This window comes from Euwallacea similis, chromosome 23 (genome assembly GCF_039881205.1).
Source record: "Euwallacea similis isolate ESF13 chromosome 23, ESF131.1, whole genome shotgun sequence".
Taxonomy (NCBI): Eukaryota; Metazoa; Arthropoda; class Insecta; order Coleoptera; family Curculionidae; genus Euwallacea; species Euwallacea similis.
Window position 1 is genome coordinate 589,006 of NC_089631.1, and position 22,868 is coordinate 611,873.

Below are 22,868 nucleotides of genomic sequence, written 5' to 3' on the forward strand. Positions count from 1 at the left end.
AATGGAAAAATCTATGCTAATCACTACAACGGAAAAGATAGACAGGTTCAACTTAAAGTAGAGAGTCAATAATTTGAGTGTACGTATTTGGCAGCTGCAGTTTACACACCTGTTTCCAATTTAGTGTTTGTTCACCATAAATATACGATATTATACTTCAGATAAAAATTTCAACATCGAAAACACTCAATAATCCACAAATATTAGATCCTATCAAGATTGGTTTTATTTTATTAATAATACAACTTTATATCTATGAACAGTTCCTCAGAAGACGATCACGAGTAAACAAAACTTTTGTGAGTAAACTCACTATTTTAATCCATTTTTCCTTGCTCTTCACAATGATTTTCGAAGATGGAGTTATTAAAACTCCAGATCTCAACTATGACGAAAAATGCGGCGGTATTGGCAAGGTGTTGTTTAACTTTTGCAAGAAATATCATGACAGAATTGCAGTGGTAAGTACCTATTCCGATACCATCTAAATCCATCATTTAAAATTTTCCTTTGACACGAGATTAACACTGTAAATGGAGAATGGGACACGTACTCAGATGTCCTGGACAAATGTATGGCGACCGCCTCAGCCCTCCGAAAACGAGGGTTTCAACCCCAAGATACAATTGCTATGTGTTCAAATAAGGAGAACATAAATGCGTGTATCCCTCTCATTGCCGCTCAGTTCCTGGGGTGCATTTCCTTTAGTGTAGTCACTGTTAATACAGAGGAGGAAAACGCTGAGTTTTTCGAGCAAGTCTCGCCAAAAATCGTCTTTACCACTGGTTAGCGATAGTAAAAAGCGCTATACCAAATTAACACTATGTTTTATGTAGTTGAATCTAAGGATATGATAGCCAGGGCTCTGAAGCGTGCAGGGATTGACGTTGAAATAATAATGTTTGGGGAGCAATTCGAAAAGAACTTTTTGGAAAACAAAGAAGAGTTCGTGCCAATTGATATAGAAGATCTGAGCATTACTTCTATGATACATTTTAGTAGTGGAAGCACTGGTACTCCTAAGGCTATATGTCTTAGTCACTATTACCTCCTTGGATTACACATTTGGTTGGACTAAATTTTGTTGGAGTGCAATACTTGAGAGGTTATCAATATTACTTTTAGTTCTGACCCCGAAGCGTTGACACCAATCTATTACCAATTCAACAACCACCCAGTAGGCTCAGTTTCCCTGAAGTACACCAGGTGGTACGGGATCGCTACAACTATTGATTTGATAATAAATATTTTAATAGGAGGGTGTCGACTTCTGAGGGACAAGTTTTATGCTCAAGAATTCTGGAAAATGACTGACAAATATCACGTATGTTAATAAAAATTTTCAGTCTACAAAACTCAAATCTAAATAGGTTACAGACGTTTTCTTGACGCCTCAGGAGTGTGAAGAACTTTTAGAATCAGTAAAACCTGAACATCTGGATACTTCCAGTTTGTCAAAAATTAGTTCCGGTTCTTATATTTTGTCTACTGATTTTATAAACAAATTAAGGGAGCTTATACCAAGTATGAATCTACTGGATTGTCAAATATTTCTGGAATGAAATATATTTTTCGTAGATGTAACTATTTGTCAAACGTACGGTATGACTGAGTGTGGTATAGTTACATCGTTCAATCATCATATCCCGAAATCAAAAGAGTTCCTCAATCTTAAACCTCAATCTTGTGGAATGCCAGTCGATGGATTATACTACAAGGTCATAGATGTGGAAACTGGAAAAATATGTGGTCCAAACCAACACGGAGAACTTTACCTAAAAGGAAAGAAAATATTTAGATCTTTCTACAACAAGGATGCCTCAGTTTCCTTTGACAAAGAAGGCTTCTTCATGTCAGGAGATTTGGTCTACTTTGACGAAGATTTCTGCTTCTATGTTGTAGACAGGATTAAAAACAATCTAAGGTGATAAATCATTTTTTTCAAGCCTAGGAATAGTGAAGAAATTTTAGATGGAACGGCCACTATGTATTCTTACATCGTGTTGAAAAAGTGCTGTTAAGCCATCCAGCAGTGAAAAATGCTGTAGCAATAACGATTCCACACAAGGGAATAGGAGAGAAGATAATGGGAGTTGTACAGCTGAAGGAAGGTGCAGATAATGTGACAGAAGAAGATATCGTTAATTATGTGAACTCGAAGGTTCAAGATTATGAAAGGTGAGAAGTTTAAATGTCTGGGTTATGAAGATAAGATAATAACTGTTTCCCAACGTTATTTACGTATGCATATAGTAAATAATAATGATAAGTTCTACTTAGCTACTTATTTTCGTCATGAGAGCATTGTGATTGAGTAATCTAAAAAAGTTATCATTTATAATTCTAACAATAGTCACTCCTCTTCCAGTGCAAAGCAAACAAGTTGAGTTTTATCTACATATTTTAGATTGCGAGAAGGAGTCACGTTTGTTGATAGTTTTCCGATGACCATTACAGAAAAAGTAAACAGGCCTAAATTGAAGCAGATGATACTGCAAAATCGGAAAATTTGATTTTTATTTTCAAATATTTGTGTAAACATTTTGTTGATAAGTTATTGAAACTATAAAGAAATATATTTCTGTTTTTGGGACGAAAATTAAGAGTGCTTTATTCATTTTTCTACTATAGTTCCCGAGATTTCCTACACGAACCATTTTACAGTTACATGCCTTCCCTGCATGTAACTGTAAAATAATGGGACAGATTATGAAGCAAAACGTGAATGCTTTTTTCTGCGATATTTGCAGTGTTGACCGTACGCCCACCTTGTAAGAAATATTACTGAAAATTGGATCCTTCAATCATAATAGTCTGTACTGAGTTGGTGCAACATTTGCATTTTGTACGGAAAAAACTTGTTCATTCTGAATGCTTTGTGCACGGAACCAATTAGAATACTTGCTAGCTTAGTGACTTTCCTAATAGACAAAGTTGGATCTACAGTGAAGTGGCTTAGTACTTTAATTTGATATGCTTCGTCCATAATTCCAGTTTCCTGAAATTTACGCAACAACTCCTTCACGTACTTATATCCCACTCTTGATGTTTCTCATTGAATGCTATTGCGGTTTTACGAGCGTATCTATTTTCAGCTCCATAAAGGAAAATGTTTTCTGTTCTTTCAGCTAAGATATATCCCATTTTAAAATGGCGGTTTCGATATAAAACTAACAATAAAAAAATAACAATTCAAATTTAAAAATTTAACTATTTGTAAAAGTATCAAAAACATGCGTTTTTGCAATATTTTATTTTGTTTTTTTGTAGCAAAGATATTTTAGGCCTGCACTAGTATAATACATATTTTTCCTTCTAACTTCCTACTTCATTAGCCGATTTCAGTTTTCTTGATAGTTACATAACAAATTGAATGCCACTTGTAATGATGTGCCATTCAATAAGGGCTACCATTTGAAATATTAAAGCAAGGGTAGCTGGGGGTGGCTTATACAATTCTCCCTAATGTCAAATTAAACTTCCCCCTATATATCCAAATAGACTTTTTTTATTATTTTAAGTTTTCCCCCAATCAAAAGATATTTCGGGTATTTCGTTTTAAAATAAACTGAAATCTTGTGTGCAGACCACTTAACCCACTTTCTATATTTCCACACTAATAAACCACCACGATCATCGCGATAAGATAAATCGAACCAATTTATTAAACTTAATGTATTATCACCAGGTACAGCCTATTGCAAAAGAATTAAATTATTCTTTATAAGGAATTCATTCAAGTATTTTTTCTGCGTCTTTTTCCCAGCAGCATATTGGTACTAGTATTAGACCTTTAAGCCAATAGAGGTAAGTAATATTTTAATGATAGAGTACATGAACGGTGGTTAATTAGTTAATGGACTTAATAGACAATGTGCGATGACAGTGAGTTTTGTGCTTTTTCAGATCAGGGCAGTTAACGGCAAATGTTCATTCACTGTTTCTTTTCGGAGGGCGTCGCGGACAAAAAAATCATCGTTGTTGATGAACCTCGATGGTCCTTCGTACACACGTTCTTCGAAAGGTGACTCTGAAATATGCCTTTGTACCTATTGCCAAATGTACAAATGTGAGGACAGGGGCCCACGAAGAAGAACCAGTGAAGTCTCTGGTCCTCGTTGAATTAGATGGAGATCAATCTCTTCCATGCATTGCTCCGAAGGAGGTGTTACTTTGCCGGACCCCGTTGTGTAGCATTGGCAGACTGTGCAAGAAATCCTAAAATCTCAAAAAGGTTTGAAAATATAGTACCTGAATTTTTATAAAACCACAATTTACTCAAGTTCAGTTTCATGCAACCAATTAATAAACATTCGGTTGTCTTGCCAAGCGAATCAAGGTATTTTTTTAATCATTTTGCATAAAGTTACATTTGGACGCCAAGTCTTGTAGTACTGTGAAGCCCATTTGATTAAATTTTAATATATCCATCAAAGTTCTGTTGTTCCGGATAAAAACGAAACACTTTCCACTTGGATACGTAATAAAATGAATCACAAATTGTTTCTAACAATAATCTATTCTGTATATTTTACAACTGTCTCGTTACCGTAAACCATCTTTAATACATATGATTATCATTTAATGCACATTTAATGAATATGTATAATTTTACTAGATATAACTCTTTATTTTAAGAAATAACAAATAACAGAATTTTCATAAATGATTATCTTTGAGGACGAGGTCCCCCGAAAACAACAAATTCTGTGGTACCCCTACATTATTTGCTGCAATAGGAAATGTAAGACACGGAGACAGTTATTGCTACCTCCAGCCCTAGGTCCATATTCATTCATTAAGATATTTGTTCCTGTTAGGTATCATTAACTGCCTTCCTTTGCTTATATTATGTAATTAATTAAAAGAATGGGTGAGTATCCAATAATAAAATATTGTCACGTAGGAATTAATACTTCTTAAACAGACTGTCTTGAATAAGCGATTTTTATAATTATTTTCAAAATATATTTTTTATAAAAATACTTGGAAAAAAATAGAAACTAGGGTATGTATAGAATATTGTTTTATATACAATAATTTCTTCAAGAATGCAAAAGGGTTTGACGAAATACATATTACATACCTTAAAATCTGATATTTTCTTGCTAGCTAACAGGAAGAGCAGTGAGAGTCTTCATTGCTACAATCTCTAATTCTGATTGCAAAACTTCTGCTTGTTTGTAACACTGTAATTCTATTAACAAAAATGGTAATGAAATAATTTGAGCCGAAGATAAAAATCAAACATTACGTTGTCCCTCCAATGATAGTTTTTTGTGGTGTTTTCTTTCAGATCAATGCCGCCGGTCTATAGTACGCCGTTCCCTATGTATCATGTAAATATATATGTAAATTACGATTTATAGCAGTTCCGAATAGTAAACTAATAACAAAATAGGTGCAAATATGAAAATTATATGACATTTCCTTTTAAACAGTCCCTATGCATAGGGTAAAAGCCAGATAGGTACGCTACTTATCTCTAACTAGCATAAAGGCAACAGGTTGAGTTGGTGAGATTGAAAAATTATTATACAGAGATTTCTTCTTCTAAATTAATACGTCTTGTAAGAAACTGATTATGGCATAGCACGAAAAGCTAGAGTATTTGACTAAGTCAAAGAGCACGCTTACCTTAACAAAAACAAGGCGTAGTTGCCACTAAATGACTGGGAAACCCAAATTAAAATGGCACATACTGATGGCCTCTTCAAAGTAATAGCAGGGAAAATAAGATACCTGAGAAAATACAGCTTATAACGCCAGTCTTAAATAGCATTCACTACTTCGACGACAAAAATATTGCACTAATTCCTTAACCTTTAGGTCTCTAAATTGCTAATTACTACTCGGAGTCAAAGACAGCACTGGCTTCGGTATGTGATAGCGCTTAGCACTCAGCGATCGCTCCACCGTCTGAGGAGGGGTTTCAGTGGAGATCGGGTAGGATGTCGCCCGTTTAGCCGACCTAAAATTGTCAAAAAATTCTATCATACAAATCGCTCGAATTGTTTTTTGTAAGTATATCTCTGAGGTAATTATAATGGCGTTTATTACAGGTTTAATATGGAGCTTCTGAAACAATAAGAAAACCCGCAAGAAAACCATTATATTTGAGTAAATTCGGGCGGTTGAATAATAACAATAATACGTTACAGCAAACTACCTGAAGCACATTAATCGTTGTTACCTACATATTGATCAAAGTACGCAATATTATGTTTTCCAATCATTCGAGTGCACTACAAAACAACAGGGATACAGTCAAAACAACAACTTAGCACAAACCTCTACCTACTGAATAAGCTCCTGCCCTACGGATACTGATACAATTAAGCCGGTTCAAATGAATATATTTAATTTATTTTGTTGTGATGCTATTATCATATACAGAGTCGGCCTTTGTCTCAATGCCAGTTTCATTTTACCGTAAATTAAAGAAAAATTCAAAAAGACTGATTAGAAGAAATCACTCTCACTTAATAGTATCACTGAAAAATAACATTTTTGACCATGCATATAAAGGGTTTCCTCTTTGTAATGTCCTTTCTATTTACAACCGGAAAATCTTGGACTGAAGTATTCACAGAGGTTTTTTTGTGACCCATGACGAGCATAAATTATTTTAAAAAAGTTTCATAGATTTTATGGTTTGACTTGTACTAAGTTGGTTCGGAGACGTACGAAACTTTGGATTTTAACGTTAAACTCGAAAATGAAGGGAGTAAGGAAAAAATATCAAGGGATAGAAAAGTTGAATTTTTAATTGCCCTATCGGAAATAATTATGAAATTTGCTAAATATATTGGAAGTTGTTATTTTTGTAAACAATTCCGATAGACTGGCATATGAATTCCGATATGTCTAAAAAACACACCACCACAATATGGTTACTAAACGGCGAACATTGGAATCATTGAATTAGGCCACGCATTTGTAAAAAAATAGGGGAAAACCCTTTTTTTTAGTAAAGAGCATATAAAATCTCCATATTGATGGAGAAAACGTAAATTGAGTTGTACTTTAATGGAAAACTAACCTTTTTGAACGGCAATATTTGTAGTAATTTTAAAGGTTTTAAAAGACGACAATGACGCGAATTTCGTGCTGAATACAACATTATGATGAATTAAAGGGTGAATTAATTTTTAAGCTCGTTACCCAAATTCGTATGTATCTAGCAGGTTTCTTTTGAGCCTCTGGGAGAGATAGAACCTCATAACCAAAATTACTCCAGCACATTAGATGAAAAGAGGGACCCTTTCATTATATGATCCATCTCCATTAAAATGCCACTCTCGAGAATAAAATTAATTCACCCTCTACAACAGTCACAACTCGAATCTACAATAACGGGCGAACTGTGCACAATAGGAGAACGAGCCATATCAGGTGACATTTTCGTCCACTTCAATTCGTTCACCTTGTCGGGGAAAAACCATTGCCGACACAAGTTTACTTGTGAGTAACGTAAACTTTGCGTTTCAGAAAGGCGGCGGTAGAAACCGCCACGCTATTTCTCACCGGGGAAGAAATCCCTCCTTGATCGTAGCTGAAAAACATTGATTGCATTCAATGGCATCAGAAGTTAAATTAAGCGTTTATCTATCTAATTTAATTTTCGTCAATCGCACCCCAATAACTACACCCGTAACTACATATTAATAGATGAAAGTGGCAATGAGAAGAAAATTGCAATTGTAAATTATTTCACCTACTTAACATGTCATATACCACTAAAAGCTGTAGGTAAAATTATTAAATAGTACCTTCTCCTTCGGTTAATCGTCTGCCCTGATAGCCCAAAGTACCCTCGAGGAATCACCATTCTGGCATTTCCTTGGGCAGGCCTAGAACCTCCATGAGCCATCAAGGTTGCTAAATGTACAGCGTAACCGTCCAAGAGCACTGTGGCCTGACTTTGCTGTTTTTTGGACGCTTTACCCACTATGTAGATTTGTTTGGGCTTAAGACCGATGTTAGTGTACACACTTATATCTTTGGCGCTGCCATAAGCCGTGTGGATTATAACCCCATGATTCTAGACAACAAATCAACCCAATGAAATGTTTTTTTTTCTTTAGATTTCAATAAGATAAAGATACCTGTATTAGATTATTAAGGTAAGCAGCCTTATGGCTTAATGGTCCGGTGGTAAATCCATCGGCGAAGGAAACAAGTCCGTGCGGGAAGTTGTGTTGCGACAGCCAAGAAACAACTTTTCGATGTTGCATGTCCGGTCGTCCGGTTATGTAGATTATAAGGTAGCCCAGTTCTTGCCAATGCCTTTCAATATTGTGATTGTGATAGGACAAATAATAGGTAAAAACGCAAAAAAGTTTTATTTACGACAATTAGGCACTATTTCATTTTATTTAAGAAATATTGAGATTCTCTTGCATTGTAAAAATACACATCTTACGACTTACCTTACGACATCCACAGCTCCAGCTCTGACTTTCGGATCTCGCCCCGTAACTGACACACTTGCCGTAAAAGAACCGTCTATACTAAACACCACGGTTTCCGTTTTCGGTGGAACCACGGCCAGGAAAAAGTCTACACTCGTATGATCACCACGTACTATCATCTGTTATTACGCAAAAGTGTGCTTGAAGAGAATATTTTCTACATACTATGATCTAGGCTTACTTTAATAGGATACAGCCCGTACCCGACACTCTGAGCCTCGCCGATCGTATGACTAATCCTTCCATTTTTATCGGTAATTTCGGTGGCCAGAAGGATCCATTCCCCTGAAGGCGGGTCTTTCATTATGTGAATGTCTACCTTCTCACCAGTTAAAGTTATCATGTCCAAAGGTCCATATTTGAAGGTGGCTACCAAGGTTTGAGCAGCACCTTCTCTTACTATTATATCGTTAGCACGGTGATTTGCTGTTACATTCTACGTAAGAAGTAACAAATAGGCGTAAATAAAATTATATAGATAAATTAATTCCCGCAGCAACTTACTTTTAGTTTCACCGATGTCCTCTTCTTGGTCCACTTTTCCCTAGGTTGACCAGGTCTAAAAGTGCTCTCGCGTCCCTCTTCAACTCCCACTCCGCTAGCAAGTCCCTCTAATCCGCCCACTTGCCTCAATATAAACGCTATTACATCGCAACTTTCCCAATAACTCGCGTGAAACAGGTGAGGAAGAGCGTTTGTGGGAAAATTTGACAAACCTTCAGGACAATACAGAGCATAATCCATCCTTTTGCCACCCCACCATTTATGCTGAACTGCATTATTTCATCAATATAATTGTTTAGTTCTTGTTTTCAGACGTACTAACACCAAACTTACGATTGTTTATAGTTTGCAACGGAATTGACTCGATTAGCCCTGACACGGTACTTTGAATTGAAACTTCGGATAAACGCCTGGGGAGCACTTGATCGTTGAAGATTTGAGGATTTGTTTGCAGGATTTCGACTAAGAAATACATATAATAATTAAAAGATTAATCAACAGAAAAGAGACGCACATAAATGATATGATTGTCCATTGCCTAAAGGATACTTGGCGTATCGGGGCACATTCATGGGTGGCAGAATAGAGAATCGAGCCGAAATTAGGGGTTCCAACCTAGAGGCCACAGGGTCGGTGGGATGAAACATATTGTAAACCTGGTGGCACGATGGACGGCTTATTTGACCTTCACAGAAAATAAAATATGAATTTCTATATATTTTACATTTCATCCCAAAAGTACCTGATTTTTCATCTGGCGCAGACAGTCTTCGATAGGCAAGTACTAAAGCTAAAGGACTGCCGAATAGGAAAAAATCGGACACTTCAAACTCCAGCTTAATGTGGCTGGCATCGCTAGTTGAGGACGAGCGTCTCCTAGGATTGCGCGTACTTAAATGCATACTATCATTCAGATAATCATCTGGAATTTTAATTAATTAAAGTCGTTTTTCTACAAACAGGAAAATAAGACCTTTATGGTCATCCAGTATGCTATTCTCGCTCCCATGCCTTGATTTACCATCGCTACTCCGACATAAGGCATCGTAAGCTAAAATGGAACCTAAAGAATCTGCTACGAAACATATTTGACCGGTGAATCCTTGGCCTTCCTCGGATATCAAAAAGTCTGAAATTACCATTCCCAAAAAATTAAATAGAACAGTTTTCAATTATGCTTACTACCTTGGTAAACGGCATTCGTAGCGGCGATTGTCCGGGATACCGACTCTTGATAGTCTGAGTTGCTGGTCGCTAGGATAGGAATCGCTCCGATAGGGATTGAATCGTGCGTTACTTGGGGAACATCAGTACATGAGGGAGAAACATCGAAACTATACGGACTAAGACTGAAATTTAAAAAGAAATGTATATAATGTGTATATATTTCCGGACTTTGCGCAGACATATTGTTTCAATCAACAGAAAATATTGAGTTAAAAACGGTGTTCTTATGGTTAACAGATTGTGTATATTTTGTTATCATAATGGCTAATTTCCATAGAAACTCACCTAGACAATACTCCCAAACTTTCAGTGCACACAGAAGGACACGACACCAACTTGACGGCAATATGCCCCACTAAAGACGGATAATGCTGCCGCATAACTGACTCGAAAGCCCCCTTGAATGTGGTGACATCCGACTTCTTAGCTGCCATATCCACGTTGGCATCTAAAACACTACCGGCATGCAGAACCAGCATCAACACCGAGGTGCTGCACGGGGCATGGAAGATGTTGGGAGAATCCGGTCTGGATATATCCACAGAACCGACTTTGGCCTTTTGCAGTGTTTTTCTATTCGTCCTTTCACTTGCCACTCTTTGTAGGAATGATGAAGAGAATATACTATCGTCTGTTTGTTCTGAAAATTATATATTTATGGAAGTTGTTAAAGAACTTAGGATTAAGTAAGAAACATTACGATTATTTCCCGCATACGTCGGAGAACCCGTTTCTAAGTCTTCTTCTGATAATAACTCTAAAGAGCTCCATCTAGCCAAAGAAGAAGTATCTGCTAAATAAACACTTTAAGCTCAGAAATCACTAATCGGCTCTAATTAAAAAACCTTCACAATCGAAAAATTCTTCATCGGACTCCGAGTCGGACTCCCTGCCTAACGTCTCAATGCGCCAATTGGCTACTTGCAGATCGAAACTCTTCACTGAAGCTGAACTGGGAGAGTGCAAGTTTCTGGGAAGTTTTCTATCTTCACGTCTACAAGTAGCAAATTTCATTAAAATCTGCCATAACTAAAAAACGATTAACGAACTTTATGGGTATTGTAGAAGTATCATCTTTTGAAGCCTCGGCGTCTGGACTGCCTGCAGTTCGTATCCTAGGAACATTCGGGTTTTTGCCTAGAAGAGGGCTGTCTTCAGTTACCTCAATACTACCCAGTGTGGCTGCTAAAGTTTTCCCTGGGTCTTCTTTAGAGGTACTATTCAAATTGTCATCCTCATCTATAAAATTCCATGTTTACACTAGGATCGCTTGCAGTGACACTATGAGCTTACCAATTTCATCGTCCACTTGCCCCATTTTTCTTTTAAGAGCCAGTTGGGTCTGTCTTTCGATTTCTCTTATATCAGCCATGCTAAGGCCGTGCCATTCATCCTGCCAAGCCCATGCTTGCCTGTGGGCTCGCAGCATCGTTTTCCGCAGAGCTACATTTACAATTTTTATTATGCAATTTAACTGAAACTCCCTCTTACCGGTGTCATGTATGAACTTTTCAATTTTCGTCTGCATACCCCAATACCGGAACTCGACTCTACACAATTTGTAAGCACACATCATGGCTTTGCCCGATGGAGTGGGTTGAGTTCTATCACAGACTTCATTCCAATATTCCTCAACCCAGTTATCAGATAAAGGGCCACGGCCCGACTTTTCCGATACGTAGTAAAGGGGATCTTCGTCGTGAAGGTAATCGGCTCCATAAAGCTGATCTCGCACAACATCGATTATATCTAAAAAGGGAATTTATAAGTTTATAGCGTATTCAGACGTGCAAAAAACGCGCACTTAGTGCGGCAATATGGTCGCTGAAACTTATTTGTATCAGTATGACACTCCATAAGTCATAATGAAATAGAGACAGTGGAAAAAACGATCACTTTGCCGCACTTGATGTACACTTTTTTGGAGGCTCGCATTCGTTTTTAATGTTTGTCGGTTTGGGCTAGTCTGACTTCTCACCGACTATCCGGTTCCTCAAATCGCTCCCATTTAAATGAAAGACGTTCTCCTGGTGGCCGTTATCAGGGAAATAATACGTCTCGATTTCCAGATAGAATTTCTCCACGAAGGGGCAAGTGTACCTAGTCTTCGTGTAAGGATATGCATTCCAGGCCTCCTCTTCGACCATTAGGGCGGTTTTGGGAAGAATACTTTTAATCCACCCTAATAAGTATGGTAGTTAGAGAATAATAAATAGAAGGTGTCAGATTTGTCATCTATTCGAGATGATGTGTAACAAGAATTCCAATCTCATTAAAATTAATGTCAAATTTCAACGTTTAAATTTTGTGAACAAAGATGACAAACGTTGCCTTAACAATTATATCAGGAAAGGTGTTTGGATTTTATCGAATTTGAGTGGCCATCAAAAATCGAAAATAGCGCTGTTAAATGTCAGCTTTAGTTGTTTGGATAATATGTACACTGAAAAAAGTTAATGGCTGAATTGGCTCAGTGTCGTTTAGTTCGAGCAAAATTACAATCCATTTTTAAGTCTTTTACTGGGTCAAAATGAAATATTAGCGAGAAAATGTCCCTAAATCCACTAGCATACTTAATTGGCGGACGTATCGAATCCTGACTACTCAGCAACAAAAATGATCACAGCGCTTTCTGAATTACGTGCGATCCGATAGCAGCGTTTCTTTAATTTGGTCACGCAATCCCCATTATTATCAGCGCACAACAAAACAGCACGCAAATCCACTTTGCCAAATTATTGTTGTAACTTTAGAGGAATAATAAACAGGAGCAATTATGGATGGGCCTACGTAAACATCGGATTTTATGGTTTCCAGATTCCGGTTCCAACGTTCAAAAATAGAATGCGGGATCAATATTCGCCTAAGCAAGGGAATTGAAACCTATAACTTAGAACACGATTTGTTTTACTATTGATTTGATTAAGGGAAAACAAAACAGCAATATAGCGTGGGTGCGATCCTTGCCATTTTTATATTTTAAGTTTGACGAGATGTGTTATGAATTTACGCTCTAAATTACATTAAAAAAAATTATGTGTATATCACAAGGATATAGAAAATTACACGCGGGAATTTCGTCTTCTAAGTCCGTAATGATGACTGGTTTGTATGGGTGAAGATAAGAAAGTTGTAAAAACGCGCGATGTTTTATCCTAGAATTTTGATTGCCAGTTTTTAACACCTTTTGTCAGATACAACTTGCCAAAGAAACTTAAAATGCAAAATCAGACATTCCATTTCACACTTAATCGTCAAACGTGGAATTCGCGATGAAAATTGAACATGAGCACTCGTCAAAAAATAAATATTGTTATTACCAGGTAAGTGACTTCCAACGTGATAGATCTTTTTCGTGTACTGTCCTTGACCACCGGGTCCATCTCTATACGGTTCGTTAATGAGTATTTCAACGCCACTGCCTTGACCACTGCTCTCTTCGCGACTTTTTTTCTTAAAAAAACATTTTCGGAACTCTCAGCTTTAACATAAATAAGAGGACTTACCGCTATCATGTAAAGTTGAGCGATCCGATATTCTTCCACTGTGAGCGGCAATGGAATCCGGTACTCCTTGATGAGCATGGCGCGGGCCCTAGGCCGCCTTATCAGGAGGCCAGGCCTGGGCCCATTCACATTTACTTACTATAGGGCCTTAGATCACCTGCGAAAAATGCATGGCTTCAGCAAAAAGGGCATTTGAGCGGGAAATTACTCACTCTGGCGAAACACTGAAACACGGCCAAAGCCCGCTAAACGCAAATGGAATTAAATTACTGTCATCTCACTGAACACTTTCAGATAGTTCCGATGTACTGAACACTCATGGCACTGAACAAAGCAAATAGAACTATTGATTTAAACTCGTATTATTCTAGAAAAACTGGCTGACATTCAGATGCAATAATTATTGATGTTTTCCATACTGACAATTAAAAACGAGGATTGCGTGATTCTATTTGGGCGATATTCTCACCATGCACACGTATTCTGTTAAAACGGAGAACGGGACAGGGGTTGCACAGCAGGAAGATTAGCGTGGGCGAGGGCGCCTGTAACTAGACTCCTCCGCGAATGCTGTCCCGCTGTTTCAATGGAGCATCGCCGGAGCTGCTGCTGAATGTACCAGCAACCAGGGACGGCCTATGTTTTCAAATATTGAAATGAAACACAACTTACTTCTACTTGTTAACGTTAATATTATTCAGAATACTTAGTCAATTCGGCAATAAAGAAATTTAAAAAATTCTGCTCTATGGATAGAGCTCAAACCGTGCTCTATTATGCCTCCCTAACTAACCGGTCCTAATTTCCCTATACCAATCAATTCTCTAATATTTTCTAACTCCGCTCCTGTCTAGCTAATGGCATCTTAACAAGATTATAATTGCAGCAGTGTGAACATCTGAACTTTGCCAGTCCCTATCAGATCGCCTCACCTACAGTTTGATTTCCCTCCAAGTCCGAAGTCCGTGTAATGGTTATTTGTAAAAATGTTGCAATACCAATTTACCCATGAGTCGCTACTCAAATAGAGACATGTCACCCTGATTGATCGTAATCTAAACTTGATTGAGGTTTCATTCAATAGCTTTACTAACTTGTCCTCGCGCTTAATAGCAAAATTCCCCTTTAATTTACTGGAGAGACTACGTAGTTGTAAGAAAGCCAGAAAAATGTAGCACTTGCATTAACTACCTGTAGCATTAGATAAGGAAAGGCGTTCTTAGCTAACAATGGGATTCGAAGCGCCGTTTCGAGTTGAGCGATCAATACCGAGGGCCGCGTGGTTTAAACACCCCAGGGATGTATCTAGGTGAAGTGTTGACTTTTTTTAAATAGACTTCCGATTAAAAATATGTTTAAACGATATATTTCAAATGAGAGCATATCTTGAACAAGAAACTAACAAAAATGTGGGTTTTTATGTGTTCGCGGTAAAACTGAAAATTAGTTTATACGGTTTCCAAACTAGCTTCCTATAATTAAATTTGCTATTCACCACGTACAAACGCGTCGTTTTATTTCAACCTTGCTTGAAGGATCCAGTATTACCACTTGATAATTTGAATTATTATTATATAAAATAAATAATTTAACTGTATATACAAATTTTATTTGCATTTTTTGTCTGCAATTTCTTAACCAGAGTCGAGATGGACCCTGGTATATTTTATATTACAACAGAAACCTAAATCGCTTTGCCAGAAATAAGTTCGTTCAACTGGGAGTTACAACTAACCTCGGTGAATGTTTTGGGAAAACTCTTTTACTCAGACATATAATGAAGGCACCTGCGCACTTGGGAAGTAACTTGAATATAAAATCTTATCACCGCGTGACTCGAATTTTGTGTCTGATTTTTCTTATTCTGAATTTCGTTTCTTTCACCAAATAGAAAAAAAATTATTTTAATTCAAAGAGTTTGCTTTGTGGCAGATAAAACGAAATTAGTACTGAAATTTTTCCTTCTTTTTCCTCTTTACTATATCTAAAAAACAACATTTTTAAATGTGCGACTAAATGCGGACTAAATTTGTATTTACTAACATAAACAGAACATTAAAAAGTTCAATTGTAAGAAAAAACGAATTGTAAATTCTTATTTTTAAAACTGTAAACCTATCGGATATTTTCTGTAAGTGTGCATATGATCGTTTAAACTTTTTATTTTATAGCATAGGCATATTGTGTTGCAAGAACCTGCACAAGAACAAAAATAAAAGTCTTTTCTGTTATCCTATATAATAGATTTATTATATTGCATTGAATTGAGTGAAATAATAACTGTCCTCTCCTGCTGTATGAGGTTTATTGTGGTCTGCTCAATGTAAGAGTAGATCAAATATGCCTTTATGATACATTGCATTTCTTCTTATGTGTGACACTTGTATATTATCTTATTTATATTTAAATTCTCCACACAAAGACCTATGTGTGATTTGTGTATGAAAAAGTACATTTTTGTCATTGATTTAACGATTTCAATACAATATCATGAAAAAATGGCAAAGCCAATCAAATATTATTATGGGATTATTAAAATAATTATCTAACAGTAAATGACAATACAGGCAAAATGTGGCAATTCAAACAGGTCAAACAGGGCAAAGTTAATAAAAGGTGACAAATTTGTCATTGATCACCCTGGGTATAGACCTTAAGCAAACTCACATCTTTGCACTTTTAACATATTATTAACACCTTAGAAACTTTCTATCTATTTATATAGTGATCCATAAAAACAGTTTTGACTATAACAGACCTTTTAGTTTGCTGCTTTACAGGCTGTCAAAAGAATTAAAAATATCTCAGGGTGCCATTCAATATAAAAGACATAAACGGAAATAATACTTGAACTCCATCTTCCAATTTCAGGTAATATGTCCAAGAAATTATCTTGCTGCCACTTATAATCTAGAAAATACTGTTTAAGAAATGCATGTGATGGTCAAACACAAATGATAAAGTTGTCGATAACTTTATTAGGAACCTAGTTTCCACAGCAACAAAACTGAGAACCAATACAAGGCCTCTATTTCTGAGTTATCATGAACTTTATGTTCCCTCTAAACTTAGGTAATGGAAATTCAATAATTTGGCTTTTACAGTTTAGAGTTTTAAGAGAACATTGGTAAATTCATTTCAGTTGTTGTAACTTTAACATTATTAATTTTTTAATACTCCTATAATTCTTGGGGTGAATGCTCGGATGGTCGAGGGTGTCGAATTAATTATTTGGCATCGTTAAATAAAAACAAACAGTTTCTCATTGAATTTTAATGTTCACTTACCAACATAACTGAAACCATAGCAAGTATGGGGCCATTTTTATTACCAAATTGATCACACACGTAAGACATTTAAGTTTAAACTTGAATTTAATTCAACTTTTTTTAAGTTTTATTACAAATAGTTCTTTTGGAAGTATTTATTGACTTTAACTTGCACGTTTGAAAAAATTGAATAATAAACAAAAATCATCGATTTGTGGGTTAGGTTTGAGAGTTTGCGCCATGGTGACGTCACTCAAATGTCAAATATCAAGGTCAAGGTAATGGGTCGAATTCAGAAATAACAGAAGAGTGCGCCTTTTGAGTGTGTCAGGTCCGGCTTCTTACCTAACGCCCCTGCGGATCACAGCCGAATTTTCATGTTAAATTTCTACCTGTCCAATAATACTCATAATAAAGCATGCTCCCTGTCAGACCATTCAAGAGAAACCATTTATTCACTGGAAATACTTAAGAAATAAACACTTTCACTCTACTCCGTCATTTCTAGCACTCAAGGTCACATCACGTAACTGTCATCATATGACAAATGACGTGGCCTCTCAATTTCTACTTAACCTAACTTAAATTCCTTACTTTATTTTCGCCTTTCGTTATGTTTTAATTATCTTACAAAAAAGCGTAAAAATGTTAATAAACAATGCTTCATTTAATTAAAATGCAAATATATCCAACAAACAAAGTATGGCCCGTAATGTTGAATTGGCCATTCTGCTGATAATCGTCTTAACATCTCTAGGATTATATTTTATAAATTTATTAGTTCTAGACTTAGATATTGTTCAAAACCCTCCTCAGCACTCGGCATGGCTGGTGCACGGAATAAGAAACATCTTGGGATACTCAACCGTGTTCCTGCCAGGTTATTTGATCTACCGTTACATCAAGAAGACTAATTATTTGAATGTAAGTGGCCGTGGACCAATTGGGGCAATAATTCGGACATGTTTTGGAGAAGATGAATTGCCTTCAGTCACACCCCCTACACACGTCTTATCAAAAACCACTAGGACTCCACTGCAAAATGCCTCATTATTGATGTTTTACTTCATAGGACTTCAAGTCTCATACTTATTATGGGGAATACTTCAAGAGAAAGTAATGACTCAAAAATATGAGAATTCCAATGAAGAGGCGGCATATTTCAAAGATTCTCAGTTTTTAGTATTCATGAACCGAATATTAGCCTTTATTTTGTCAGCCATTGTAATATTTTGCTCAAGGCAACCGAGGCACAAATGCCCCTTGTACAAGTATGTATTTTGCTCCTTCTCAAATATCATGAGTTCTTGGTGCCAGTATGAAGCTTTAAAATATGTTTCTTTTCCTAGTCAAGTATTAGCTAAAGCCAGTAAGACAATCCCTGTCATGATTATGGGTAAAGTAATTTCTAAAACAAAATATGAGTTTTATGAGTATGTAACTGCATTGATCTTATCAATAGGAATGTTATGCTTTTTATTAGACACTGGTGAAGACAAACCTAACAATCCAACCACAGCTTTTAGTGGTGTAATCCTGTTGTGTTCCTACATAATATTTGATAGTTTCACCTCCAATTGGCAAGGAGAACTATTTAAAACTTACGAGGTGAAGCCCATTCAAATGATGTGCTTTGTAAACTTCTTTTCCTGCATTTTCACATTCACGTCCCTTCTGCAGCATGGCGGTTTACTGAAGTCTGTGAAATTTATGTTTCAATATCCACGTTTTGTATTGGACATCATAATTTTATCCGCGTGTTCCGCATCAGGACAAATGTTTATTTATAGCACCATTGACACATTTGGACCTTTAGTTTTTATCATTATAAGTACAATTAGGCAATGTTTCTCAGTTCTCCTGAGTTGTATAATTTACAATCATGACATAAACTTCTTAGGTGGAATTGGATTATTTTTGGTGTTTTTCAGCATCTTGCTTAAGATTTACTGTGGTCATAGGTTAAGGAAGATTCGCCAACAGAATGCAGCTTTACTGAAGAATTAATTAATTAAATATCTATGTATTATATTGTTCTGTTTTAGTTTATATGAGAGTGTAATATGAATGTTGTATAATAATTGTACATTTTTTGTTTTTCCATAATTGGTTAATAGAAGATGTAAAAGTAGGTAATAACGTTTTTCCTGCCTTGATAATGAAAGAGTTCTCTGAGGATAGCAAATACTCCTAACTAAATAATACTCAAACGTTGAAGCTGACTTATATATTGCACATAAAAAATTCTATAATACACAGCAAAATTGTGGAGATAAGTATTAAATTCTTTGAACATAAATAGACAGACCTTCTTATACAGTAATATCCGCTATTGCTTAAAAAGATTACAATTTAGTTTGAAATAGTGGTAAACTATAACTAGGTGTGAAAACACGTCAAGGATGCTTAAGAAGAAATTACTGTATCACAAAGCTTAAAGCATTAAAAAAAAGTAATAACATATCTGCCTAGCTGAAAGTGAAATTTTTGTTTAAACAGAAGCTTTACAACTAACAACTGGAAGCTCACTTAATTAGGTATATTACTAATTTCACGCTGTGCTGTCCATAGGTACCAAAACTTGTATAAAACAAATAATGCTAACTGTATAATAATAGCTTTTAATATTAAATATCACATTATACATGACAGTGAAGAAGAGAATACAAGTTTCCTATCAATATTTGAAGTGTTAGCCATTGGTTTCCGACGAAGCGTAATTACATCAAAGTGAATTTGCTATATTTTGCATAGTAAACGTGCACTTGCTGCAAAAGCAAAACCAACATTTCCTCAGTAAGTTTGAAAACAAGTGAATTCTTATGCAGGTTAAGAAATTTGGTGCATTTTTATATAAATCTACTAAAACACCAAAAACATTATTCTCACTCAGGAGTTTATTAAGAAATAACTCAATAACAATTATTATCTGCAGTCCAAACGGTCAGTCTAAGTCACCGATTATACCCTAGGAAGCTGGATGAAGACTTATTATAATCGACGCCTAATCTCTAATAAATTTTGACAATCCTATCTACAAGAGGCACTGATTATGTTTTTCTTAATAATAAGCGCTTATCTCTACCCTTAAAAAGAGATACATAAAGTAAATGCCAGAGAGAGTAGGTACAGTAGTCAGTAGCACTCTTAACTGGCGGGTCCTCCGATTTGTCAGTAAGGGCTTATGGAAATAAAATTCTGATTTAAATTGATCACTATCAAATGGTTTTCGACATATTAGATTGGTCAATCGTAGATCAATTCGATTGGTTGAAAATCTCAACTGATAGAGATCGATCTGATCCAGATCAAAATTTTCGAAAAGGTCTAACGATAAATCCGCTAGTTAAGACCCGTTTGGGCTGTATGAATCTGATTAAGTGATTTCAATAAATTTCACCGGTAAAAAAGAGTAAAGCGTCCAACTGCCAAATCCCTTCAAATAGTTCAAGTTAACAACCACTAAAGCTTTCTTACACCAGATCTTTAGTGGTTTTTTTTATAATGGTTTAACTTGATGATTTCTTTAATTGCAAAGAAATCATGTGCTCGTATGTGACTATTACAGGAATTAGCGTTATGCAATTTAATCAAAGAATTAGAAAACCATTTCTGACAAATACCACCCTCCGAATAACCACAAACTTTGGGACACCTCACAAATTTGTCAATGCACTGTACAAAACTACAGAACTGACACAGACGCAAAACACAACCATTAAATAAGCACACACGCGCAATCCTGTATACTTCAGATAAGGCGAGTTGATTTATTTAGATACATGAACATTTACAAACATTATATTTTTTGGAACACTTCTCACAACTCATGTTTTGCTAGTTTGCAATGTCCAAAACCCTGCTATAAATAAATTAAAATACACCAAGTTTTACACTTTTAAGACATTCAGTGGTGGCAAAAAGTGTCTGCACACCACGGTTTTGCTTGCTTTTAAATCTAGGCGATTGAAATTTTGTATCAACACTCGATAAAGTAGATCAAAAAACTATTTGCGCACCCCTACTATTATCTTGTATAAAATTTGGGTAAATTAGATACAATTCATTAAAATATCTTTTTATATTTATATGCATACAATGTTAAAAACAAAAACTTCAAAAATATACCCCAAATAAGTATTTACATGTTTTTTTGTATGAACCAAAATTGTTTTTTTATCAACATAAGTATTTTATTACTATGTTTTAACAAATTTGGCCAGTTCAAAATTTATCAGTATACAAACGATTCTGACAAAAAGATGGAATAGAACTATCTAAACGTGCAAGAATAACCTGCCTTCATGAGAGTGATAAAAGTTATAGGACAATAGCAAATAGTGTTAATGTTACACTTTTTGCAGTTCGTTATATCATCAAAAGATATGAAAAATCGGGAGATATAAAAATAAGCCCCGTTCCAGGAGACCTAGCAAATTGAACGCACGAAAAAAACGACGTATAATTAACAAAACTGAAAAAATCCATTTATTAACGCTCAAACTTTAGCGTCTGATATCGCAACAGCATCCGGAAGGAATGCCCACCTCCAAACTATTAGACATATTCTTTATTCGGCAAATATCTTCGGGAGAGCAGCAAAGAAAAGCCCTTTTATCTCCGAAAAGAATTGTTAGAAACGTTTAGTTTGCCAAAGCTTACATCAGTAAACTTTTAGAGCGGTAGAGAAACGTCATGTTTTCTTATGAAAGTAAATTTTGCCTTTTTGATTAAGACGGGAAACGTTTTTGTGGAGGAAATCAAACACAGAGCTGAAGCCAGAAAATTTGAAATCAAGAATGAAACACGGTGAAGGAAGCGCCTTAGCTTGCAGATGTATGGCGTACAATAGGGTAGGAAATCTGGCCTCTATTGATTGGATAATGACCGATAAGAGTTATATGGACATATTGCGCGACAATTTAATACCAAGCACTATTGACTTAAATATAAAAAATAGTTTTGATTTTCAACAAGACAATGACTCCAAGCATTCAGCCAAGTTGACGAAGGAGAAATTGTACAATGTTCTCTGTAAATTTTGACTCCACCACAATCTCAACAATGTCAATCCTATAGAGAATTTGTGGAATACTCTAGATATACAAATTCAAAAAAGACACATTTTCAATAGAGAAAAAAGTGTTGCGTGAAGAGTGGTCGAATATCGCTTTAGAATACATACAAACTATTATTAATGCCACGCCCAGAAAACTGAAGGCGTTTGGTGCAAACAAAATGCTTACCAAGTATCAAAATCTATTTTCTTTTTAAGTTAAATTGGTTTAACTAAGTATGTTTCACATTGTGCAAATACTTATTTATATCAAAATTTGTATGTTTTATTTTTTATAATATTTATGACTTAAATTAGAAAAAAGCTTTTGTTATTAATGTCTTATGTCGTCTAAGTATATACAAGTATCAAAAGTTTAAGTGGAAACATAGGACTTGTGCAAATGAGAGAAGGACCGCATAAGTTTTGATATGTCTCCGACAAAGATTAACTATAAGGGCGGAGTCAGATCGGCCGGCGTCTCTATTTCGATGTTTAGATTAGTATCGATTTGACGTCATGACACGTCATAAGTTTTGTCAGAAGCATATTAAAACTTATGCAATCCTTGTGCTACTGGCATAATCCCTATGTATCCGCTTGAACTTTTGATACCTGTATATTAAAATACTTAAAATGACGATAAGTTTCCTTAGTTTTCATTTACATATTTAAAATAATAAGAGTGTGTAAATACTTTTTTGACCCACTGTATATTTAAAAGCATACGCATAAGCTGTATTACTTATCTTTATCAAAAATAGAGTTTTTTCAAAATTGTGTATTTTTGAAAAAAAACAAATTCATTAAAAACGCTTAAAAAAAATGTTTG

General features: G+C 35.6%; 3 protein-coding genes across 4 annotated transcripts; 2 read left to right on the plus strand and 1 right to left on the minus strand.

Annotated features, from left to right (window-relative positions):
• The first annotated feature begins 251 nt into the window (after positions 1–251).
• On the plus strand, positions 252–2,593 carry LOC136416391 (luciferin 4-monooxygenase-like). 2 transcript variants are annotated; one of them, XM_066401528.1, is made up of 8 exons: positions 252–461; positions 521–785; positions 837–1,068; positions 1,126–1,324; positions 1,371–1,524; positions 1,579–1,924; positions 1,972–2,178; positions 2,408–2,593. In XM_066401528.1, exons 1-8 carry the CDS (start codon positions 345–347, stop codon positions 2,511–2,513), a joined length of 1,626 nt encoding a protein of 541 aa, XP_066257625.1. In that variant the 5' UTR covers positions 252–344; the 3' UTR covers positions 2,514–2,593. The 2 variants fall into 2 exon arrangements, with proteins under 2 accessions (XP_066257625.1, XP_066257626.1); XM_066401529.1 differs by having other exon boundaries at positions 2,369–2,493.
• A 1,907-nt stretch (positions 2,594–4,500) lies between these two features.
• rdgB (retinal degeneration B) lies at positions 4,501–17,213 on the minus strand. The gene is made up of 22 exons (XM_066401805.1): positions 16,999–17,213; positions 13,924–14,347; positions 13,712–13,868; positions 13,526–13,658; positions 12,184–12,387; positions 11,697–11,954; positions 11,499–11,648; positions 11,255–11,444; positions 11,051–11,199; positions 10,906–10,995; positions 10,491–10,845; positions 10,164–10,327; positions 9,952–10,107; positions 9,721–9,900; positions 9,493–9,663; positions 9,312–9,440; positions 8,979–9,247; positions 8,656–8,910; positions 8,433–8,593; positions 8,109–8,289; positions 7,773–8,044; positions 4,501–5,971 (listed from the first exon to the last, which is right to left on the minus strand). Exons 3-22 carry the CDS (start codon positions 13,787–13,789, stop codon positions 5,842–5,844), a joined length of 3,675 nt encoding a protein of 1,224 aa, XP_066257902.1. The 5' UTR covers positions 13,790–13,868; positions 13,924–14,347; positions 16,999–17,213; the 3' UTR covers positions 4,501–5,841.
• A 354-nt stretch (positions 17,214–17,567) lies between these two features.
• sll (slalom) lies at positions 17,568–19,111 on the plus strand. The gene has a single exon (XM_066401508.1). It carries the CDS (start codon positions 17,683–17,685, stop codon positions 18,985–18,987), a length of 1,305 nt encoding a protein of 434 aa, XP_066257605.1. The 5' UTR covers positions 17,568–17,682; the 3' UTR covers positions 18,988–19,111.
• The last annotated feature ends 3,757 nt before the right edge of the window (positions 19,112–22,868 follow it).